The following is a 23,375-nucleotide window of genomic DNA, read 5'->3' as shown; positions in this document are numbered from 1 at the left end:
CTAAGATTTTGTGATTATATATCAACATGGCTATAAAATAATAATAATAATAATAAGAATAATGTATTACTATTATTATAACTATATAAAAATATAAAAAATACAAAAATAAAAACAAAACAAGAAATATTGCTATTAAAAAATATATTTAATTTTTTTTTTACATTACAGATATAAATATAAATTGTCCTATTATTATGACTGGAAAACCTAACATATATTATATAACAATGTTTGGTTTGGTTAACAATGTATAACTCCCACTGACTACACTACTGACTTTTTTTTAGAGGAAGTGAGTGGCACTTTCCAGTTTAATCAGGGCTTTGAGGTGTGACGCACGCACACACACACACACACACACACACACACACACACACACACACACACACACACACACACACACACACACACACACACACAGAGAGAGACACACACAGACAGACAGACACAATCTGTAAAATCTTAACAGCAAATGTCAGGGCCTAAGTGACCTTGCCTGATCATTTGAGGAAGTGGAATTCCTCGCAGGGTGTGGATTACACAAACAAAACACACTTACGCACGGAAAAACATTGCCTCGCCGAAAGTGGATATTGAGCAGCTGGGAAAGCTCTGATAAATTGGATGACACCAGATCTGTAATTAGGCCAGTGCTCTACAGAGAAGTGAACTCACAGCAGGGCTGCTCGATTAGGGCAAAAATCATAATCACTATTAAATCACGATTAAATTTGGTCAATATTGTAATCGCGATTATTCAACATTATTATTGAGCGCCCATATGATCAAAGTCTGTGATTTTGCTTTGTCATCTGTCGTTTGATTATCATTAATGACAGACTGCAGCAGATTTATTAGGCTGCTGTCACTTTAAGATCTAATGTTACACACAAAGCCCATTTGCTTTTCTGCGTTCGACTCCGACTCGGAGTGCACACAGAGAAAGCCTCCCGAGGAACAGTGTCTCTTTTGCAGCTTAATGGGCTATCAAACACGTCCCGCAGTTTAGCAACAGTAGACTGCATTTTACAACACACTTATTTGGCTGATTTGGATGTTAAAGGACAATTCCGGTGAAAAATTAACCAAGGGGTTAATAACACATGGTTACCGAGTCGACCGTTCTCTGGGATGCGTTTTCACGATAATCGAATGTAAAGAGTTTTATCTCTAAAAACAGATTAGCTTATAACGCTAGTATGTGGGGCATATAATAGGCCACGAACGCAGTGCTACATTAGATTTCACAAGCGTAATTCCTATCGACCAGCTCACTTAGCACAGCGTTCATGGCTCGACTGGTCGAGACTGTTTTCCAAGATGGCTCCTGCCTGTATACGCGTAATGTACTGTCTTTATAAAGTATCTTCTTATTAAAGTAACACCAGGTAACTTCTGCTCTCGGGGTCCCCCTACAGTTGGGAAACAGTATTGTCCTCTACTACTGTCGTAAACTCTGTCATCCTTCACGCACGTGCATTTGTTGACAACCATGATAGCCCTGAACACTGTAGGAGGAGTTCACATGCAGGTGTTCTGCTTGCGTCGCGTGTGAAATGTCTTCATCCAGGTACAGTGGCATATATTTCAGCATGTCATATGAATATAATTTCATGGGTTTTATTTTTTTTCAAACGACAAATGATCGCGATGCTCACGTTTACAAGCCAGCGTCATTAGAGTAGCCTAGTCTATTGGTTACCGTTTTACTGAATCTATATGATACTTCAATGCAATGTTTGAGTGGTAGATAATAACCATATATCGTCAATATTATAATATCAAGCTACCATAGATGAATCTGCAAATTTTACAAATCGATTTGCATTATAGCTTGAGGCAAGACAAATAAACAAATATAACAGACATGTTAGGTATCCTAAAATATGATTTTGTACATCTTATATATTTACTTGCAAGATTGTAGCCCCTACCAAACGTGTTCACGCCGTTTAGACATAGGCTTTCATTTGATATTTGAAAGTCCGCATCGGTCGGGCATAGGGTTGCCACCTTTGATTTGTGAATTTTGGGGTCTGAGTTGTAGGTTGTAAATAGTATTTTCTTTGACACTGGTGGCTCATCTGATTTTGTTGTGTTATCCTCCTCGTCCGTCTCTCCCCCCATTTCACACAATAGATGTAAATAGACAGTTTTTAAAAAGCTAGCTAGCAACTAAACTCACACTGTATTATCTTGGATGTGTGTTGATGTGCGCGCGCGACCGACTGACCGACCGACCGACAGCACAGGGCAGTTGCTAGGCGATAAGTTGAGCTTGCAATCAAATAAAAGTAAACGCCTGGCATTGGCCAATCCACTGTTTTACCCGTTTTTACCATGGTTTTTACCCGTTTACGGACACAGGATTGGATGTACTGTACACAACTATGAAGAAAACCACAGTAACAGTAGACGGAAAAGGTTTAATTTGAAACCAGGAAATTCTACTTTAGAAGTACATTTTCACAAAAAAACGGGACAATTCGTGTCCCGGGAAATAATATAAATTTTCCGGGACTGTTGCTCCAAAAAGAAAACAATCCCTGGAGAACCGGGACGGGTGGCATCGGGCACCCCTCCTCCGTCAGCTCACGCCAGCGAGGAAACGCTGGCCCAATGTTGATCCTCGTTCTGCCTTTAAATGCGATCACTTTCTCGTTTCCTCTTTTTCCTTTCCTCCGACAAAACCTTTGCTTTCTTGCTTTTCTGTGCTGCTTCGTCCATGACTATAACATTTGGCAAACAAACGCTAGTTTGGCTCGCACGTCCGATTTTAAGGAAGTGGGGGTGGTGGTGGAAGTGACGTATATGCCGTAAAGCAGTCGAATTTTGTAGTTCTCTTTGTTCGCCGGTTACTACCCGAAACCCGAGGTTTAAAAGTACGATTAAAAACGCTACACACCCCGTCAGGCTATGGCAGACGTGTCATTCAACCTATTGTAAGTCGATGTACCATCACAAGAGACTTGGAAATATATTATTAAGGTTTAAAAGTAACCTAGTGCTGCTTTAACCTGTCTGTACACTTACAAAGTTCTCAATGCTTCGGTTTGCATGTAGGGACCCTCATTATGCCACTGTGTTAGTGTGAGGCTATTTTAAGCCTTGTTAGTGGTATTAACTAGCGATTTACTTTTACCTATTCTATGCCCCATATACTAGCGTTATAAGCTAATCTGTTTTTGGAGATAAAACTCTTTAAATTCGATTATCATGAAAACACATCCCAGAGAACGGTCGACTCGGTAACCATGTGTTAATTACCTCTAGGTTCATTTTTCACCGGAATTGTCCTTTTAAGCTAAGGCTTTTAGGGAGGAATGAAAGCGCACCGCTGTGAAGGAAAGGAAGTTGCGCTGGACAGCACGATAATCGTTTTACCTCGATTATCTTGTTTTCATAATCGTTGGACGCCAAAATCGAAATCGAAAATCAATTATGATTAATTGCACAGCCCTAACTCACAGATATCATCGATCAGGTGCCTTTTTACTTGTGTGTTCTTCATGCTTCTTCAGCCTATTTGCACTATTTGCACTATTTGCACCTCATATTGTAGCATATTATAAAATTGAATAATATTTAGTGTATAAGATTATATTTATTAAAATCATAAGTGGATGTTTCCTTATTGGGACATTACTTGTCCCTGTCACTGAAGCCATAAGATAAGCATACCCCAGCATTAAATACACATTTGGCGCTTTTTACCCACTTTTCTAATATCTTCCTAATTATTATTTAAAATGAACGCCTCTCCTAGCTGATGCGCAAGGGGGAAAAAGAGAAGAATTAGTTTGTAAAATGGTGGATTCAAACTCGGGTCAGTCACAATAAAAGCCCCACGCCACTGATCCTGTTATCAGATGAGTTTCTTTTGTAGCTTTGTCTCAATCAGATAATGGTGAACAGGGTTAATGAAGCCTCAACAAGGTTTTGCACTTAGTGTAAATAAATACTCCCCCTCAGTCCGTTCATTAAAAGTATTGTGTTTCAAAGATGAACGAAAATCTTATGGGTTTGGAATAATGTGAGGGTGAGTAATTAATGACAGATTTTTAATTCTTGGGTGAACTGTGCCATTAAGTATCTCTATGCCTGATTTATGTGCCACTAATGATACCAAGTACAATCAAACACACACACACACACACACACACACACACACACACACACACACACACACACACACACACACACACACACACACACACACAGAGATATTTTTCCATTCCAAAATATGGATAATTCCTGTCTGTGCAAAACTATCCACCACTTGTGTGCTGTAGTGTTTGTTAATGTGTTCAAAGTGGTTTTTGGTGTGTGGTTACGTGGTTGTTTTTACATTGTTCTAAATGAATCAACTAAAAAGTTAAATCTAATCAATCTAACACATTTATTTTCAGCTATGCTCTGTCAAAAGTTATAAATCAACTGGTGTGGGGTGAGTGCTTCATCTTTAAAGTGGGAATATTCTCGCCGAATATGTTTGCTTCTGCTTTATCTTTTTATATAAGTTTAAGATGTGATGATTCAGTTATGATTGTCTCATGTGAAACCATTACGTATGGCTCTATGTATGAAATGACCTGTTTGAATTCTTAAGAAATGCTAAAAACATAACCTTCCAACTCCTTGACCAATCAACAGATTGTCCCGCCCCAAACTCACACCACTGGACCGCTCAAAAAACAGAAATATGTTTTTTTTAAAACCACAGTCACAGTTTTTCAGGAAGTCAACCTACCAATGGCTTACAGTCGCTATACATTACACCTTCTTTGTAAAGTAATTATAATAAATGCTACAAATCTAATAGAGAGAGAGAGAGAGAGAGAGAGAGAGAGAGAGAGAGAGAGAGAGAGAGAGAGAGAGAGAGAGAGAGAGAGAGAGACAGAGAGAGAGAGCTGGCCTGAGCTCTCAGTGGTGACACGAAACGGAAGTCAGGGTTCAGCAATCTCCTTTTCCTCTTTTCTTCAATTCATGACCTCTCTCCACACTCCGACAGCGAGACCCGCTCAATAACTCACACATGTACACAAACAACCACAACACACACACACACACACACACACACCTGCTAATGCAGACTGAGCAAACCACTAATTATCTCTTAGACATATCCTCAGACTGTATCCAAACAGTGACTGTTTTTGCTCGGCAAGACAGATCAACATCTTTTGTGGTTCTTGAAACAAAGTTCCTGAGAAACATTCCTAAACATTTCCATTGACTAAAATCAGGCGGGAATGTTTGGATGAAATGATTGTTGTTCAAGCCACTAACCCAAGCCTTCCCATAGGAAAGAAAAACAACAACAAAAGATGCATATCTTTGCCACGAATTAACAATTCGTTCCCGCAACTTACTAATACGTCAGCACGTTTTACTAATTTGTTCCCTCGTTTTAAGTTAATCGTGCATATGATATGATAATTTAGTTTTACTAAATCATGGCCATGTTGCAATCATTCGTTCTCTTGTTTTAGTTTTATCAAAACAAGGGAACGAATGATTACAACATGGCCATGATTTACTAAAATGAGAAAACCAAAGTAAATTAATAATTAATAATTTGTTTTCTCATTTTAGTAAATATACACACACCATATATGTGTCATGTGCAGAGCTTGAAACATTGTAAATACATAAATTGTTTGAGAAAAGTTGTGTGATGAAAAGTAGAACTTTTTACTTGTTGGTTACACCACTTGACATTTTAGCATCTCTACAATTAAAACTGTGACAGATATAAAATAACTTGACAGCTCTTTAATTTAGATTTTCTTTTAAACTAAGTTTTTCTTCTGGATCACTGACCCAGATGCTATTTATTTAGACAACACGTATATTGACATGCTGTGCACCAAATGTAAATAGCTAAAAAAATAGCATCTTGTTTACATAAAGTGCAAATGGCGATAAACGCAATTCACACAAAGTTCAAATAAGCTATTTGTTCTAAGTGTAAATTGTCTGAGCAAAAGTGGGCAGAAACACTGCCATAAACATAATGAAACAGCCCCGTAGTAACACACTTGTGCATATATTCTCACCATCTCTGTTAAGTCAGCAACGGCTGCGCCCCGGACAGCGGGAAAACAAAACAATAAATCAATCCCTCATTCAACACGCCGCATCATACAGAACCGGGAACAAGCACTGTAACGTACCTCACACGCCACAAACACATGAAAGACACAGCCTTCCCCCTCTCGTTTCCTTTTCTCCTCTCTCTCTCTGGTGGTGGCCTCCGTCACAGAGAGACCATAAACAGCGAGCAGAACGCTTTCAGACAGGGGCGGGAGGCACAGACAAACAACACATGCAGGGGAGTTTGGAAATCACAGTCAGGAGGGTCCGTGAGGGTAGGAGGGGGTTTGAGACACAAAAAGGGGATGAGAGAGAATCAACAGGGGAGTTCTCTGAAGGGATGAAGATAGTGGGAAAAGTAAACAGTTTCGTCTATGAAAAATGCCTGGGGCGGCTGCTTGTTTCATTCCACATTATGATAAAATATAGGAAAGTTCCTTATAGATGAATTTAACACCCAGTGAAAGAGAGAAGTCAAAATAGGAGCTTTGGCTTAATGTTTAGCACACACTGAGCCCTGGTGCGCCTATGGGAAACTTATGTTTGAATCTTGCTCGCAACATTAACATTATCTTCGGCCAGGCAACAATTTGAAGCCCCTTATGGGACATGGTGATGTTAAAAAATTAAAGATGGGAGGGAAAATTTCTAGGTCTGCAGTCGTCCAAATGAAGGTGATATTTTATTAATGTTGTCGAGGAACACAATAGTTCTCCCACAGAACGCAAATGTTTTACTAGCGAATGCAAAGTTTCTCGGGAAACACAATACTCGCGATGAAATGAAAATTCACGCTATTTTGAAAAGTCACGTTGTAGATATTTTTGTGACTGATTCATTTGTTACTTGTTATTTGTTACTTTTTCATTTTTTTTTTTATCTTGTAATGTTTTTCAATGTTTATCAATTGGTGAAAAGGACAGTTCTATGACATATGCCAAAGTTAGCCCACTCCACATTTTTTAACACCTACATCTTAAAATCCAATCAACAACCGGTGAATAAAACTGAAGATATTTTGAAGAACATGGGTAACCAAACAGTTGATGGACCCCATTCTCCTCCATAGTATGAAAGAAAAATCCCATGGAAGTCAATGGGGTCCATCAACTGTTTGGTTACTGACATTCTTCACAATAACGTATTTTGTGTTCAGCAGAAGAAAGAAATTCATACAGGTTTGAATCAACTAAATGAGTAAATGATGACAGAATTAAAAATTTTGGGTGAACTATCCCTTCAATGTAATGATGTTTGCCCACTAAAATGCCCCAAAATAGAGATAGTTTAGCCAAAAAACGAAAATGTTGCAGTAATTTATGCACAATTTGAGCCATGGTGCTTATAGGCAACTCAAATTCAAATCTTGCTTGCAAAAATAATCATCCCCAAGTCAAAAAGTCTGATTGTTTAGAAAAGAAACAAGCCACATGGTTTGAGGTATCATTCATGTATAATTTCAAACCTGTATGATTTTCTTTTTAAAGTTAAACACAAAATTATAAGTTTAGCAGAATGTTCATTTTGTCCTTTTCTATACAATCCAACTGGTTGGAGACTATTAGCTATCAAGCTCCTAAAAGGTAAAAATAACACCATAAAAGCATCGGAAAATGAATGACTCATGCACTTTAAATCTAAATGTATACTATATTTCTGAATCATTGGTTTCAACATCTCCATTAGTGTTTCACAGAAGAAAGAAAGAAAGCCGTACGACTTGGAAATGACACGCGGGTGAGTAACTTATGACAGAATTTTATGACAGAAAAAGAACATAACATGGACTCCACCATCTCGCAGTTTATAGAGTAACATACATTTACATCAAGCTATTTAGAGTATCCACAGAGTTCGAGGCATACCCCGTAAAAACAAACCACAACCCTTCCTTTCCTCTGTACATATTCGCTGCACAGTAACTCCCATTCAAAATCGGCCCACCACCCCCTATTCCCACAGTCCTCTGACCGCTCATTCATAGGGACTTCATTCAGGCTGCCCGCTCAGAGTGTGCTAACACTTCTGCACCGTTAGAGGGGGCTTCCATTGTGGCCGGTTAAAGGGTACAAGGACAGAGAGTCGTACTGTTGTGGTACAAAAGGCCATTCTGTCCTGTGCCGGCAGCCCAACATGCCCTGAAGTAGTTAGACACTTGAGCGCACTTCACACGAGCCCCCCTTCCACTGTAAACCAATACGCACAATGTATGAAGACCTGCTGATAGCAGCTTTTTAAATGAAATATTGTTTTTGACATTCAACTCAAAGTGAAATGCAATCTGCAAGTCATATAACAGGACTAACAGGAATGTCAAATGCTAAAGAATGCAGGGCTGGATTTAATTTTATCTGCAAGGAAATTAAAGATCATAATAGTGGGTGTTTTATAATAGAACAGGTTGTTTGAAGGGAGGAGTCGAGAAGTAAGCGAGATCGGTGACATCAGTTGTATCACATGATGCGGAACAAGTTATTATGCAGACAAACATTTTTGGAATACCATGCACTGGTGAATCACTCACGAAAATCTAGGAGTTTTCATTAAGGAAATAAACATGGTAATTATTAATTTCATGTTGACTGTAGGGCTTGGGTCAATTTGACTTATTGAATGAAAAAAAGTGGAAAGATAAAAAGAAACTTAAAAATATACAATCATTGTTGTCTAATTCTGATTCTAAAAATAATTTAAAAGGACTTCATAAATTATAAAAATCATATCGAATTAGAAGAACCTTCTGATTTGTCTTCATTACACATTGTAATATATATTGTCACTGTTTAAACCAAGTCTCAAACCATTTAGCACTTTTCTGTTTGATTAATAATTACGCTGACCTTTGTACATGCTGGAGAACATAATAATCCAGATTCAAACCAACCTGTGTAGTTCATAAAGCTTGAGTGCTGCTAGTGAAATGGTAAATAAACCAAATATTATCTGAAGAGAAATGATATCTTTGAGAATATCATACCAGGATTTAGACCATAGAACAGCACCCAAACTGCTCTCATCAGGGTTAGATACGAGTTTAAATTACTTGCTCTTATCATCTGATCATGGTTCTATCAATTTTAGTAATACTGGACCTGAATGCTGCCTTTGATACTATTGACCACAATATTGCTCGAAAATTATGTTGGCATTAGTGGAATGGCATTAGCATGGTTTAAATCTTATTTAGCTGACTGTTATAGTCAGATAATGAATAAAGATGAATCACAAGTTCAGTATGGTGTACCACAAGGCTCAGTACTAGGACCGTTGCTTTTCACTGATGATGCTTAGCTCTATATTTCCTTGAGGTTTGACAAAATTTACCAATCCTCCAATGGAAAAAAAACGGGTCTTAATTATTGTACCAAAAACCTTAATTATTGTAATAACATAGAATATAATCTGTCTCTTGATGGATGTACTGTCAAAGTCTTGGTCTTCAGTTAGGAACCTGTGTGTGTGCTATCCGATAGCAATCTGTCATCTGAAAGCCACACTCTAGTATTTACAAAACAGCATTCTACCATCTCAGAAGTATCACTAAATAATAACAGTATCTATCTATAGATTACAGAAACGTCTGTTTGTCTGTCTGTGTGTCTGTCTGTTATTCGCATATCTCTCAAACCGTTAGTCTGGTGGATTTCAAACTTGACAGGTGTCTTGCTACGAGCACGAGTAAGTGCAGTGCCAAGGTTGCATTAGAAATGCAAAAGATATCACTACATATATCGGTAAAAGAAGCACTTAGAAGGTTGTGGTTTAAAAAATAAACATTCTGACATAAACACTCTGTCAGCTAAACATTAAGTCAGCTACACTGTTTACTTCTGAATATTATATTTTACTCACGGCCATCATTTGTAGTAGCTTATTCATAAACCGTTTGCTAAGCGTAGCGTTTTTTTGCTCCTTACGCTGTTTACTTCTGAATATTATATTTCATTCTGGTGCGCTTAATGTTATCGCTACTGTGTAATAGTAGCGATAAGCAAGACACATGAGGTGGCTTTTGCCGCTCTGTTGCTGCGGCACGAGTAAGTGCAGTGCCAAGTTTGACGTTGTTTGGATTAGACATGCAAAAGATATCTGCAAATATATCGGAAAAAGAAGCACACATTGGCTTTTGCCGCTCTAGCCGCTGGCCTTAGCGTTATCGTTTTCTCAGAGTTTAGGCTACGGTGTAATAGTAGCCTAGGCTATTCAGCAACTCAAACATACCAAACCAACAATTACTAAAAACACACACAAAAACTGATTTTGCGCGGGCACTTTGCACTAGTCCCTTAAATCCCAAAAAGCAGCTAGAGTGAAGTTTCAGTCAGAATGGTTTATATTAGGCTAAATCTGATGTTTTATATTTAATTAAATTAGAGGTACATTTTTATTTTATTTTACAACATGCCAAGAGGATATTAAATGTATTTCCACATTTATCAGATTCAGATATCAGATTCAATATGATCTTTTGCTGTTCACACATGGAAAAATTGCATTTAAGCCATGTTCATGTGTGAATGCAGCCATGAAGGGTAATAAAGGCATCTGCTTATGAGAATGTACATTCTCCTTTCCGTTTGCTATGCCACCCTCGGTTTTGAGTGTGTCATCGATTAAACGAAAAGAACCACACTCAGTGTGTGTGTTTTTGTGTGTTTCTGAGAAAGAGAGAGAGTATATTCCCCAGGGTGCCCGAATGACGTCACCCATCTGGGCATCAAGGTTACCTCACTCCCCGCACGCAGACTGTGAGAGGAAGAAGGGAGGAACGGAGGAAAAACAGAAGGAAGGAAGGAAGGAAGGAAGGAAAAGAAAAGACAGTGGAGAGAGTGCAAAGAGTTTTGATTGGTTTGCGATGATACTGTGCTCTTTTTCTTTGAAACACACTACTACCAGATTCAGTTGAACTTGAGCATCAAACAATGATTTTTTTTTTAAAACACAAACGCACATTCGAAAGGAACATTTAGGACTCATAATAAGCACATTATGCAAACACACACAGCTTTCCTCCGAGCTCGAGTGGTAATGCACCACAGGAATCATGGGAGGGAGCCGTCCGAACGTCACACTCTGCTGTAGAGCTGTTCTTCACAGCACATCGTCATCTATTAACTGCTTACTTCCTGTCTTCCTGTGGACTTCTGCCTGTGCAACCCTGACAGACTTCAAATAGCTTCCCTCCTGTTGTCTAAGCTTTCACACAGGTGTGTTTGCGCACAGAAAAGCTTACACCGCAAAACACATTTTCTTAAAGAAGTAGTTTTGTTCAGTTGTCCAGTACAAATCCAAACGCTATAAAAACAGCAAGTTAAATCCACTTGAGAGGAAATAATCTGTAAGATACTTCCTTTCGGAGAATAATAATAAAAATGTGTAAAAGAAAAAAAAAATACAATTTGATTCATAGCGCCTTTCATATATTACATGCAGCTCAAAGTGCTTCACATATCAGAATATATTTTTAATTAAATTTTTTTTCAACTTCATTCAACATTTTTTTTCTTGTTTAGGCATAAAACTGAAAAGAAGAAAGTCTAATGCGAATTTATCTTGTTTAGATTATAGGGCTGTCAAACTAATCAAAATTGAAATGAGCAGTTTGTGCAACTGCACAACAAGACACAAATGCAGTCTGTAAAAGAATGAGCTAAAAACATAGAGAACAAATCATAATAATATTGTTTAGATCTAATACGCAATCGGTAAGCGATCTAGACGAGCTGTAAATTTACTACGGGAGGATGTGATTAAGAGGAAGGGGAATTGAGTTCTTCACAGTTGACTCTCTCTCTCTCTCTCTCTCTCTCTCTCTCTCTCTCTCTCTCTCTCTCTCTCTCTCTCTCTCCTTTGTCATTTTCATGCCAGTATTCAGGTACTGCAGTGCAGAGCTGGCAGAATGTTAAACAAGGCAATAATGGCAACATGGAGGAATAATAGGGACAGAGAAATACAAAAGAGAGTTAAGAGAAGGTATAAAGTGAGCAGAGAGGGTAAAGACAACAGGGGGGCAAAGCTGAAGGACAAATGCTGATGATAAAGTAGCTGGTTTGAAAAGATGAAAGAGCGACATGACAGTCAGGACAGACGGTCCCTAGAAATCAATAGTGAGTCTTTTTACTCTCTTAACCTTCATATTCTGTTTCAATAGCTCAAAAAAACATAATTAACATTAAAGTATCTGGTTAATACTTCATGAGTCTTCCTAATCTAATGAGAACTGTTTGTAAACAAAATATCAACTTGATAACAGACTTCAAACGGCCTTTAAGATTTTTTTTATTTTTTTTGTACATTACTTATATCTGGAGGCTCAGAGACGGCAGATAAGCATAAATAAATGCAATGAATTTTCACACCGATTGATGTATAAGCTGAAGAAACACTTTTGACAGGTTTTTTTTTTCTTTTCCAATTCATTTTTCTACAGAAGCGGACGCGAGATCACTATATTTGATAATAGTTGTTTTTCTGAAAAGTCTACTTTCTGAAACAACACAAGATTAAAGCTTCAGTAATGTCTCTCAAGTGAATTTTTGATTAGGTCAGAGGAACAAATTAAAAGAATCCGAAGGGAACATAAGAGGTTAATTGCACAATTACTATCATTATCTACATACATCCATCACTAGAGCCTCTGGGAAGCAAAACAACTGGAAAGTTAATCCAAGAACGTGAAGGTTAATACGCATACGTGTTTTCATCAAATTTAATTAAAATCAAATACTATGCTCCGCTTGAAACGACATCACCTAGAGTATTAAAAAATTATGTTTCCAACTTTTCATTCAATTCAATTTTTCTAGTTAGTGCTAACTAAAGGTCATGCAAATATTAGCAAAAATAACAACACAGGTTACATCCCCGCCGTTGTTTTGATTTTTTATAGTGATAAAAATAATTTAGTTCAGTTAGAGAACAGACACTACAACAAAAACTGAAGGCGTCTGCTCAATTTAGCATGAGCCGAACGAGTCACAGCTCAGATCAGCAGACGGAGTCAGATTTCACCCCACTATGCCCATTTCACCTCACTCTAGTGGGCGGGTTTGTCATTGTACTGTTTTGTTGTTGTGTTTTCCATTAAGAATAATAAGCAATATAATATTGATAAGATATCAAGCAATTGCCTCCCCCGAATTGGCGCTAATTCAAAAGCGAAAGTAAAATGCGCACAGTCACACAGGCATTCATAACGTTGTGTATCCACTGTCGCACCGTGAGAGATTTAAAAGCGAGGTGGAAAAACTCCAACATCTCCAAATTACCGGTGTTGTCACACGTCGATTACCCGGTCCCTACTCCAGATCCTTCAGATCCTTCAGATTCCTAGATCCATGTTGGTGCTTCTTCTCTTCAGTTAACCCCACTCGTTTTCTATAGGCTTCAGGTCAGGGGACTGGGATGGTCATGGCAGAAGCTTCATTTTGTGCTCAGTGACCCATTTATTTGTTGATTTAGATTTTTGTTTTGGATCATTGTCCTGATGGAAGATCCAACCATGGCCCGTTATAAGATTTCTGGCAGAGGCTGTCAGGTTTTGATTTTGTTGGTATTTCCTAGAATCCATGATACCATGTATCTGAACAAGAAGTCCAGGACCTCCATCAAAAAAAAATAGGCCCACAAACATTAAAGATCCAGCAGTATATTTAACCGTGGACGTGGCGTACTTTTTCTCCCTGTTTGCTGTCGTTGCAGTCGTGTTTGACAACTGAATATGCTGGAGTTAGTTATTGGATGAGAGCATGGGATTTTTCTTGAAACCCTCCCATACAACATGTGGTGATGTAGGGGTTGTTTGAATTTTTTTTTTTTTAAGTCCCTGTAAAGTCAAAATTAAGTATGTGTTCGGAGTTTGTCACACCACATAAAAAAATGCATTATTAGCGACCCAGCCAAATTTGAATGATAAAAAAGCCGCCAAGTAAATAAAATAAGCTATCAAAATCTTGAAAAAATTAGCAGTATTCTCTAGCAGTAAAATTAGCCGCTCAGCGGCTCCAGTGCGTCATCGACAGTAGGGGCGGGACCAGGAGCTCAGCGGCTCCAGTGCGTCATCGACAGTAGGGGCGGGGCCAGGAGCTCAGCGGCTCCAGTGCGTCATCGACAGTAGGGGCGGGGCCAGGAGCTCAGCGGCTCCAATGCGTCATCGACAGTAGGGGCGGGGCCAGGAGCTCAGCGGCTCCAGTGCGTCATCGACAGTAGGGGCGGGGCCAGGAGCTCAGCGGCTCCAGTGCGTCATCGACAGTAGGGGCGGGGCCAGGAGCTCAGCGGCTCCAGTGCGTCATCGACAGTAGGGGCGGGGCCAGGAGCTCAGCGGCTCCAGTGCGTCATCGACAGTAGGGGCGGGGCCAGGAGCTCAGCGGCTCCAGTGCGTCATCGACAGTAGGGGCGGGGCCAGGAGCTCAGCGGCTCCAGTGCGTCATCGACAGTAGGGGCGGGGCCAGGAGCTCAGCGGCTCCAGTGCGTCATCGACAGTAGGGGCGGGGCCAGGAGCTCAGCGGCTCCAGTGCGTCATCGACAGTAGGGGCGGGGCCAGGAGCTCAGCGGCTCCAGTGCGTCATCGACAGTAGGGGCGGGGCCAGGAGCTCAGCGGCTCCAGTGCGTCATCGACAGTAGGGGCGGGGCCAGGAGCTCAGCGGCTCCAGTGCGTCATCGACAGTAGGGGCGGGGCCAGGAGCTCAGCGGCTCCAGTGCGTCATCGACAGTAGGGGCGGGGCCAGGAGCTCAGCGGCTCCAGTGCGTCATCGACAGTAGGGGCGGGGCCAGGAGCTCAGCGGCTCCAGTGCGTCATCGACATTAGGGGCGGGGCCAGGAGCTCAGCGGCTCCAGTGCGTCATCGACAGTAGGGGCGGGGCCAGGAGCTCAGCGGCTCCAATGCGTCATCGACAGTAGGGGCGGGGCCATGAGCTCAGCGGCTCCAGTGTGTCATCGACAGTAGGGGCGGGGCCAGGAGCTCAGCGGCTCCAGTGTGTCATCGACAGTAGGGGCGGGGCCAGGAGCTCAGCGGCTCCAGTGTGTCATCGACAGTAGGGGCGGGGCCAGGAGCTCAGTGCGTCATCGACATAAAAAAATCCTGAACACAGCAACGGTTTAATGGTCTAACTCCACAATTCAGTACTTCACAGTTCACAGTCTTTGTAATGTGTTTTAGTAATACATTTCTAACATTTATAATATGTTTAGAATTTTTTTTATTTTATTGCCTTTACATTGACTTTAAGGCTTTCTGACCTCAAGACTTAAATAATCTCTGCAATTCTCCATCTGTGATCCTTGGAGAGTCTTTGGCCACTCAAACTCTCCTCACCGTGCATTAGGATGATATAAACACATGTCCGCTTCCAGGCAGATTCGTAACTGACAACGTAATTTTTAGTTGATTGGAAATTCTTAATTTTTGCCTTGATGGTGGAAAAGGGGGTTTTCAATGTTGTAGCTATGTTTTTACAGCCACTTTCTATTTTGTGCAGCTCAACAATCTTTTTCTGCACATCAGAACTATATTCTTTGGTTTTACTCATCGTGGTGGATGATTAAGGGAATTTGGCCTTCGTGTTTCTTCATATTAATACTCCTATGAAACAAGACAAATTCATGTTATATACTTATAGGATATATACTTCAGAGATATTTTACTGATAAAAAAATTCTAGAGGTGCCAATAATTGTGCCCAACATGTTTTGGAGGACAACATTTATTTCATAATGTGAATTTCCCCCCCCACTTTCAATTAATTTACTTGAATATAAGATTAGTACTTGAATATATATTGTTGCAACAGCCTCATTGGAAAAATGTTCTACTATCTACAGTATATACTGTACTGTACTGTATGTACAGTAGATAGAGGAACATCTTTCCAATGAGCCTGTTGCAACAATAAATATTCAAGTTCCAAAATTGTATGTGTGTCTGATGATTTATTGGTAATAAATTATATTATTGCCATTATATTGGCCATTGGCTATTGGCAATTAAGATATCGACATTGGCCATTTAAAAACCAGAGGTCGACCTCTAGCCTAGAAGTCCAGTATTGTGACTTTGTACAAGAGAAAACCAAATGTTCCAGAGTCCAAGGAAACACTGTTCAAAAAGACCTTCTCTAAGGAACATCAGATGGTGACTGAGAAGGTGGATTGCTAGATTGCTGACCTTAACTTGGACCCCTGAACACACACACACACACACACACACACACACACACACACACACACACACACACACACACACACACACACACACACACACACACACACCGGTACAGATGGAGTCTTGGCGTAGACAGGAAAGTGTGGCCATCTCCCTGCTCTCACACACCCAATGGCAGGATGTACCAGTGCTCTCGAGCCCTGAGCAGTGCTTCAGGGGTCACGCAGGGGATGACTAGAGAGTGCACTCCACCTCCAGAGAGCTTAACAACCAGCCTTTCCCACAGCAAGCCACACCCTGGAGTCTCCCTGTCTTTCTGATCTGGAGCCAGTGCTGTGTTCTCTCCAACGATGGATACGGTTTGGATCGGGATTTGACAAGCCGCTCCTAGATTAGACCGAAAGGGCAACTGCTGCTCAAAAAATCTTTTTATTTCTACTACCATACCACAGTATGCAGTGCCAAGCCTAAAATGGCACCATGTTGGGATAAAGACAACACTATTCCAGATAAGTATGGGTTAATTTTCAGAAAGCATTGATGGAGATAGTGTGCATGAAGCATAAACATGCAAACAGGATGATGCTGGTTACATAACATCTTTATCTACACAACCAAATAATCCAATAACTGTCGACACAAGCCAGTGCGTCTCTGGTCATACCAAACATCAGTAAAGCTTGGCTGAAAGTTTACAGCAAGCCTCTGGAAATGACTAAACAAATAGCATTGCTATTTAAATGTGCAAAAAACACCAAAATACTGACACTGGTGCTATTTCCATGATGCACTAAGTGCAGAAACACAGAGGAAGTAGAAGATAAGATAAAGAAGTAAGCTATTAGCAGCCTTGCACACTAGAGTTCAATACGTTCAACAACCAACAACCAGATTTTGAAGTGGATTTACTTAATGTAAAGTTAACGAAAGATATCATGAGGATTGTAATGTTTAAAGCAGATGTCTTAACAAATGTCAGTAGATTTTAAAACGAGCCGTTCATTCATAAATACGCAAGATCGCTGTGAAAATACAGACCGGAAGACAAAAGACAACGAGCGCAGAGCTGAAAAGGGGCGGGGCAACATAAGGTCTATATAGTAACAAAATATCTTACTTTCATTATATGGGCAAAAACAGTCGAAACATTTAGTGGAAGAAAGATAGTCATAGAGGTTTGGAACAACATGAGGATGAGTAAACGATTAATGAAATGTTTTGGGTGAACTCTGAAACCCGAACACATGAACGTTACTATTTTACGGTTTAGCAAATTGGTTGTGAATTGGTATCATTTTTTACGATTTGGGTCTTACAATACACGTTGTACAAATTACTATATTGTGCACATTATTTACTTAAAACAAGGGAACGAATTAGTAAAACGTGCTCACGTATTAGTAAGTCGTGGAAACGATTTGTTAATTCGTGGTCACGATACAAATATTTTTTCCCACATGTCATGTCCGGGGCTCCGTAGTACAAAAATGTACGATTTTTAGAAAAAAAAGGCTAAGCAGATTGTATGAAATGGTATGAATAAAATTGTACGAAAACATACCAATTCGCCAGAAAGTGAAATAGTTACAAATTCCCATGAAAGTGTGTTGGAACTATCCTGTTAACTGAAATCCCAGGACTGACGGACAGTGAAAATGTCTATAGTATACCATTCAGATATACTGACCTCTGTGAACCAATCTACAAACTGCATCGGTTTCAAATTATTTGCACATTTTTTATACTTAATTGAAACTGAAATATTAATGAATGCATTTAACAGATATTTACATTTTACATTTAGCAGATACTTAACCAACGTGACTTCAAAAAGAGGAATAAAAGCATTTAGTCAAAAAGCGGGCAATAAAGGCCATCATTCACTAAAATAAAAAGCCTACATGCTGTACATTCAGTATGTTCAGGAGTAATACTGAACGAGAGGCTTTTCTCGACAGGAACAGTGGTGAAGTCATTTATCATTTTGTATATAACATTAGTACACCGTGTGCGAACACGGTGTACGACATGCATCAGTCTACAAATAAATAATCTTGCAGATCCGGATAACAAAGTAGTGGAAATGACTCTGGTTCTGCAAGCAGTAATTGATTTACAGCATATTGAACTGGGCTAATTACAGCCGCTCCATCATGACCTGAGCACTCCTCCCTAATGAGGGAACAGTGTGCCTTCACATCTGCTCGAGGTACATTAGATTTAAAGAAATTAGTTGCACTTATTAGTGGTGAGGGCTAAGTTCTTCAAAACCCCCTTTCCTTGGTTGTAACGCTCCGGCAAGTCCCACACTATTTAAGCAGACATGAGTGATAAGTCCTGTGGGCTGTTTAGGAGGGGTGCTGTGATTAGACGTACGATTTTTACTTGACAGACAATAAATTAAGCATAAAATTCCAGTAGACTTTAAATATATATGAGATTTGAGACACCTTTAGATGTTTTTTAAATAATGGTTTTACTGAAATGTATATATTAGAGTATATTCACTGTAGGCTTATCTAATAGGCTGTTCTGCTTTCAGCACCAAATGATTGGAATGTGTTACAAAATCACTGAAAAAATAGAGACGTATTCAATCTCTGCTTTTAAAATATTATTAGGGAGCTTTTGGTTCACTGTTTGTAAATGCTTTCACTAATCCCTTTTTCTTTGTTTTATAGTTTGATTTATTGTATTTGCACAATGTCTGTCTGTATGTCCTCCCGGGAGATTATTCTCCTGTCAGGCTGTTGTAAATAAGAATTTGTTCTTAAGTGGCTTGCCTGGTTAAATAAAGGTTAAATAAGATAAGATAAGAACTTGAGGCAGTAAGGATCCACTTGGCAACAACTTGGCAACACCATAGACACTATCAGATCAGCCTAGCAACCACATAGCAATGTGTGACAACCACTTAAAACACCACCGTTACTGTACAGCACCTCGCTGGCAAGCACAACCAATGCAGTTTTTAACTTAAATCCCCCTAATCAATAATTGTATCACTTAAAACTCATCTTTGATCACCAAAATGACATATTTAAATGTTTGTTTTTTTCCCCTTTGAAAAAAAATATCCATGCCTTAAATAGCTTGAATGTAACTTTACACCACTGCCTCGTTTAATATACAAGGTTATTTGAATATGCAAATTAGCCCGCCTCCACTCACTCACAGCAGCTCAGAGATCCACTCGTTGACGATCACAATATGTTTGTGACATCAGAAACACCAGCGATTTCAAACCGCATTTTTGAGACTGTCTTTGGTTCACTGCTAGCCTGGGAAAACCCTGACGAACTTCAGGCAAAATTGAGATTTGCTCTGCAAGTCAGTCTGGCCAAGAGCCCATTCAAACTCATTTCCAATTTTTCCAAATCGAGGCACCAATCACAAACGTCGAGGCGGGCTTTACACGATGATGATCGCTCTGATTGGTTTTAGGTCTATCCAATTGCGCCCAGAGGCATTTGACATCTGTTGGTGATGGGCTGTGAATGAACCTTCCCCAGACCCACTCTCAGTTACAACTGAGCAGGGTCTGGTGTCAACCAGGGGTGCGTTTCCCAAAGCCAACTATGGTCGCAAGATCCGTCGTTACCAATAGAGTTCAATAGAAATTGCGATCATAGTTGGCCAACGATGCTTTTAGGAAACGCACCCCAGGCTAGTTCACTGCAGTTTTAAGGAGAAAATACTCAGCAATAGTGTTGACTTATGAACTTGTAGGCTACATGGTTTGTCCTGAAGCATATTAAAAACACCACATAAAAACTTGATTTTCACCACAGGGGGACTTTAAGAAGTTACTTCTGTTCTACCTGAGCTTAAAATTTAATTTGTTTGTATAGGTAACCCAAGGCCGTTACCATGTCTTGCACGCTTTTATTTATTTATAACTTATTTATTTGCATATGTCGAAAACCGTTTCGATTACATGAATCACTATATTTTCAATTCAAAACGGCCATTTGAGAAAAAAGTGGATGTTACTGTCGGTCTTTTAACATTTCTTTCGCAAAACATTTGACATATTTAAATGTTTCCCTATTTGCATCTTACCTCGCAGTTCAACGGTTTTAAACTGATCCTTCGCGCTGGAATTGGCATTCTGCATCTGTAACGGTAAACCCCGCCTACTTTGATTTGATTGGCCATCTAAATAATTTTGACATTGAGAGCAGACCAGAATAAAACAAGTCTCCCTCAATGTCTATGGTGGTTAGCCTCAAAACTAATATATTCAGATGGATTCTGTATTATTAAGTGTACATAGTGCATTTTAGGTTATCTGACCATTTTGCAGTGTGCGTGTTGTCCTACAGAGTTTTGCACAAGCACCACTCACAATTTCATGGACTCAGAACAGTCCATTTTGTTTGTAGGCTATCTAATTAACAAATATGAGTCTAATTAAAAAATAAATAAAAAAAACGCAGGTTTGCATCGTACTAAAGGAGAGCTCACGCGAGAATAGAGTCCTACCTGTTACAGTCCATCCAATACAACTATCCTCGCGCGACCCCCCAGTTGCCATGGTAGCGTACGCCTGTCTATAAAGCGCTGTGCAACTCAAGATGCTCTCGAAGCCACTCCCTGTAAACAAACGAGTGAAACCTCGAACACAAAGAGTCAAGCGATAAAAACCAGTTCGTCTGGAGTTGGGAAGCAGCTGTTCTACAGGAAAAAGGAATCTGTGTTATTCTAGAAAACCAACGAGTTCGGCGTGTCGTGTTGTCTTCGGGGAATAGTTTATGGTTTCAGGGAATCTACGCGCGTTAGTACAATAAATAGTTTGTTTGTGATAGAGAGCAGCGCTGTAGCGATGTCACATTTCAGCCCCATGAACATTTTGACGTAGCGACTACATCAACTGTTTATTTCCATAAAAAAAGATGCTCCGTGCTCAAAGACACGCGGAAACGAGAGTGGAAACCAGGAAACACAAACCCAATAAACGTTTGGTGCGTTATACAAGAGTAGAACATCATTTGTCATGAGTTCGTTACATCAGTCATTGCGCAACCGAAGTGTAAACATTAAAAAACAGACGCGCGATAACCATGATGTGGTGCATCTCCAAATGTGCACAATTTGCCTTTTTACGTGTCAAGAATCAATTTAAAGCAGCTTCGATCAATTCGCCCAATGACATGGCTTGCAGATGTTGTGATGTGATAAAAAAATAAAAAAAAGCATCAGTGCGACTCACGTTATTTCGTAAATCTTGCAGCGCTACACTCATCGTGCAGCATCGGCGCTCCGCACGCGACTAAGCCATCATCCCTCGCGCCTGAAACAAACATGACCCGTGAGAGTTAAAACCATCGTTCATCTGCGCTATTATTGAAAACAGACGTTTACCATAGCCTACCGCTGTACGTTTTCAGAAGACGGCGCGCATTATGGGTTGCTGTGCCACCGTCAACGACCAGCAAGTCCTATGCTCTGTGTGTTATAACATAGAAAGATGTCTGTGGAAGATAGATAGAGATCAGCCTGTGTGCGCTCTCTCTCTCTCTCTCTCTCTCTCTCTCTCTCTCTCTCTCTCTCTCTCTCTCTCTCTCTCTCTCTCTCATTCCCCCGCCCCTTTCGCTCTCATGCGCGCCGGCTCCGTGTCCGTGATTGAATGCGATCTCGATCTCCTGCCGCATCTGTATGGATGGAGGTGATGCTGACGCTGTCATAAGCATCAAGAAAGATGAGGGCTAATAACCTCTTCCTGTACTCTTAAAAAAACACCTTTTTCCCATGTACATAGTTCTTGAGTTGACATATGGTTCTTTAGAGATTAAAACGTCTCGACTCCACTGGTTCTCCACTGGTTTATGGTGCTAAATAGTTTTCTAAATAATTTATTTTTAAATTATTCGAATTTATAAAGTCGCGTCTATGTGTTAAACCATTTAGCCTTGTAATCTTTTAATCAAATTAACTTGCAGCATTTCTTCTCTTCTCTGATTATATTTTTACTGGCGTGAGGGCGGGGCAACCTGTCACTCACATGAGATCCACCAATAGCAAACCACAACCATCCAATCAATTCCCCCATGGACAAAATCAAACCCCTTTTTCACTCGGATATACAATCGCAATTTCTGTTTCGCATCAACTTTAACACTGGCCCCGGGGTCACGACTCACGAGAGCCTGATCGATGGGTTCCCACGTGAAGAAACAGACATAGCTCAGCGCTGGATCTCGAAGCTGATTGAAAACATATGTTTTAAATGACTTGAGCCTGGGTAGGGATATGTAACAGATTTGAGCCGCTCTCTCTGCTTCTCTCTCTTTCTCTCTCTCTCTATCTCTCTCTCTCTCTTGTCTAAGAAAATGAACGCAAATATCTCCGCATCTTGGAGCCCACCCAACCCCTGCACCGTTTAAATGAAATGGAAACTGCAGTAAAGTTCTGGCCCAATATCAGAAAGCCGATTAGACTGATTAGCTTTTACACAAGATGAAGATACAGAGACTGAGGTTTCTCAAGTGTATCCACCAACTGGCATGATTTCATTAAAACGTGAAAATGATAACTGCGTCGGGCTGAAACTAGCAAAAAAACACTTGCGTTGCGCCTGGATCTGCTTTGCGCCGGGTGTATGTTAGGGCCCTTAGAGTCTTAATTATAAGCATGCCCTTTAGTTGTATCATCTGTCACTTTAAATACTCAAGCTCGTTACAGAAGGGTGGATTCTGATTGGCTATCAATGTTTTTATCGTTCATCAGTTGGATAAAATCGTTCTGAAAGTGATTTCAACGATATCGTTTCTCAGTGCCGTTATCGTTATAGTTGTGGTGTGAACTCTTGTCGTGGCTATTCTTTATTATTGAGAACAATTTTTAGAACTATTATTATCTTTATCATTATCTTTAAAGTTATGGTTCTTGGTGTGAACTGGCCTTTAGAGTTTGTATAAATACATATTACATAGGCTATAAGTTTACGTAATTACTGGAACATTTTCACATTTTGTTTTTGTTCCTTCATTTATAAGTCACTTTGAACAAAATGAATAAACCATGTAACTTTTATTTGAATAATGCAAAATGAACTGCCAAAACATTTGACGCACGGTAGAGAGCAGAAAAGTTTTTCATGTTTCGAAATTGGAGC

The 23,375-nt window shown here is 39.9% G+C and overlaps 1 protein-coding gene across 3 annotated transcripts in view; it reads right to left on the bottom strand.

Moving 5' to 3' along the window:
- The window catches only part of ece2b (endothelin converting enzyme 2b), a 74,865-nt gene extending 53,070 nt beyond the window's left edge, over positions 1-21,795 (bottom strand). Inside the window, exons 1-2 of one of the 3 annotated variants that reach the window (XM_079611297.1) lie at positions 21,633-21,795; positions 21,471-21,551 (exon numbers count right to left, since the gene is read on the bottom strand). In XM_079611297.1, coding sequence (XP_079467423.1) covers positions 21,471-21,503 — 33 coding nt within the window. In that variant the 5' untranslated portion in view covers positions 21,504-21,551; positions 21,633-21,795. Of the gene's footprint in view, positions 1-6,062; positions 6,361-21,470; positions 21,552-21,632 lie in introns of those variants that run through there. The other 2 variants (XM_079611300.1, XM_079611298.1) reach the window with 2 other exon arrangements.
- Positions 21,796-23,375: the final 1,580 nt, after the last annotated feature.

The sequence above is a fragment of the Phoxinus phoxinus genome, assembly GCF_949152265.1.
Source record: "Phoxinus phoxinus genome assembly, chromosome: 4".
NCBI classification, from domain to species: Eukaryota; Metazoa; Chordata; class Actinopteri; order Cypriniformes; family Leuciscidae; genus Phoxinus; species Phoxinus phoxinus.
This window is presented reverse-complemented; position numbering and strand designations above follow the sequence as displayed.